Source organism: Staurois parvus, unplaced genomic scaffold (assembly GCF_062004578.1).
Source record: "Staurois parvus isolate SC_StPar_1 unplaced genomic scaffold, SC_StPar_1.0 ptg001604l, whole genome shotgun sequence".
NCBI classification, from domain to species: domain Eukaryota; kingdom Metazoa; phylum Chordata; class Amphibia; order Anura; family Ranidae; genus Staurois; species Staurois parvus.
The window spans coordinates 60,468-62,500 of NW_028319400.1; the positions used below are offsets into that span (position 1 = coordinate 60,468).

At 52.3% G+C, this 2,033-nt stretch overlaps 1 protein-coding gene across 1 annotated transcript in view; it reads right to left on the reverse strand.

Annotated features, from left to right (window-relative positions):
• Nucleotides 1-1,537: 1,537 nt before the first annotated feature.
• LOC149435118 (venom peptide SjAPI-2-like) overlaps nt 1,538-2,033 on the reverse strand; it is a 7,386-nt gene continuing 6,890 nt past the window's right edge. Inside the window, exon 4 of the mRNA XM_089662995.1 lies at nt 1,538-1,861. Coding sequence (XP_089519121.1) covers nt 1,647-1,861 — 215 coding nt within the window. The 3' untranslated portion in view covers nt 1,538-1,646. The remainder of the gene's footprint in view (nt 1,862-2,033) is intronic.

Sequence of the window (2,033 nt, forward strand, 5' to 3'; positions counted from 1 at the left end):
TTAAGAGAGTGGGTTGGAGGGGGGCTGTGCTAGAAGGGAGGATTGGGGGGGGGGCTGTGCTAGAAGGGAGGATTGGGGGGGTGTGCTAGGATGGGGGATTGGGAGAGGCTGTGCTAGGAGGGAGGATTGGGGGGGGATTTGTGTTAGGAGGGGGGATTAGGGGGAATTTGTGTTAAGAGAGTGGTTTGGAGGGGGGGCTGTGCTAGGAGGGAGGATTGGGGGGGGGGGCTGTGCTAGGATGGGGGATTGGGAGGGGCTGTGCTAGAAGGGAGGATGGGGGGGGGCTGTGCTAGGATGGGGGATTGGGAGGGACTGTGCTAGGAGGGAGGATTGGGGGGGTGTTAGGAGGGGGGATTAGGGGGAATTTGTGTTAAGAGAGTGGGTTGGAGGGGGGCTGTGCTAGAAGGGAGGATTGGGGGGGGGCTGTGCTAGAAGGGAGGATTGGGGGGGTGTGCTAGGATGGGGGATTGGGAGAGGCTGTGCTAGGAGGGAGGATTGGGGGGGGATTTGTGTTAGGAGGGGGGATTAGGGGGAATTTGTGTTAAGAGAGTGGTTTGGAGGGGGGGCTGTGCTAGGAGGGAGGATTGGGGGGGGGCTGTGCTAGGATGGGGGATTGGGAGGGGCTGTGCTAGAAGGGAGGATGGGGGGGGGCTGTGCTAGGATGGGGGATTGGGAGGGACTGTGCTAGGAGGGAGGATTGGGGGGGTGTTAGGAGGGGGGATTAGGGGGAATTTGTGTTAAGAGAGTGGGTTGGAGGGGGGCTGTGCTAGGAAGGAGGATTGGGGGGGGGCTGTGCTAGGAGGGAGGATTGGGGGGGTGTTAGGAGGGGGGATTAGGGGGAATTTGTGTTAAGAGAGTGGGTTGGAGGGGGGCTGTGCTAGGAGGGAGGATTGGGGGGGTTGTGCTAGGAAGGGGAATTGGGAGGGACTGTGCTAGGAGGGAGGATTGGGGGGGGTTTGTGTTAGGAGGGGGGATTGGGGGAAATTGTGCTAGAAGGGAAGATTTGGGAAAGAAAATCGGGGGTGTAAAATTCGAGGGGAAAGAGGATGTGGACTAGGAGGGGTGAAGTAGCATAACTACAGGTGAAGTTTTGGGTTTTTTTTGGGGGGGGGGGATGCAAGTAGCTGGTCTTGCCTAGGAAGCAAAATTATCTATAGCACCGGCCCTGATCAGGCCTCAGAAGCTGCAGGGTGCTGCTGAATACAATAGCCAGCAGTGCAGATTCCTCCATTCATGCTGCTTTACCCTATGGAGATTCAATTAGAGAGAGACGGTCTGAAAGCAATCCCTTTCTACTGTGCTGTCTATTTACAGAACCCCATAAAGTTCTCTGACACCGGTCTCACGGGGGTGGGGGGGGGGGCCCTGTGTAATAAATAATTCTTTAGGTAAACAAATAAAACAGTTTATGAGCTGTAATAAATAAATAAATAAAAACAGTTTAGTCACGTATATATATTAGAGGAAACATGTGCCCCCCCCCCCCCCCCACACACACACCATTATAGTTTCCCTTCAATTGAAAGCTCAGGACACATTATAGCAGGATGTACAGATCTTTATTGGTGGACAGCCAACAGGTACAATATTATGTCATCTGTCACACGCGGGTCTGTGCCGCTGTCCGGCTGGCATTACACGCAGCTTTATTTGTAGTACTCGGTGTACACTTGTGGACATTGCTTCGGGAGGACGCAGGGGCCGGACTTTCCTTTTTGTAAGATGTATGGGTCCTGGCAGAAGCAGCCCGGTACACACATCTTTATGCAGGCTTGCGGTGAATTCATATAGTTTTCGCAATTGTCCGGACAGGCGGTCCCACAAAAATCCCAAACCTGGTGATCGTATTCACAACGTTCTTCTGCAGAGAAGGAAGGAGAGCTCCGGTTACAAGATCGCTAAAGCCAAACATTTTTGTAACACCTCCCACCCATATGGAAGAAAAATATATTTGAAATGCTACAATTTTGGCCGTATTCAATATATTTAAATAAATATCTATCATCTATCTATCTATTATCTATCTATCTATC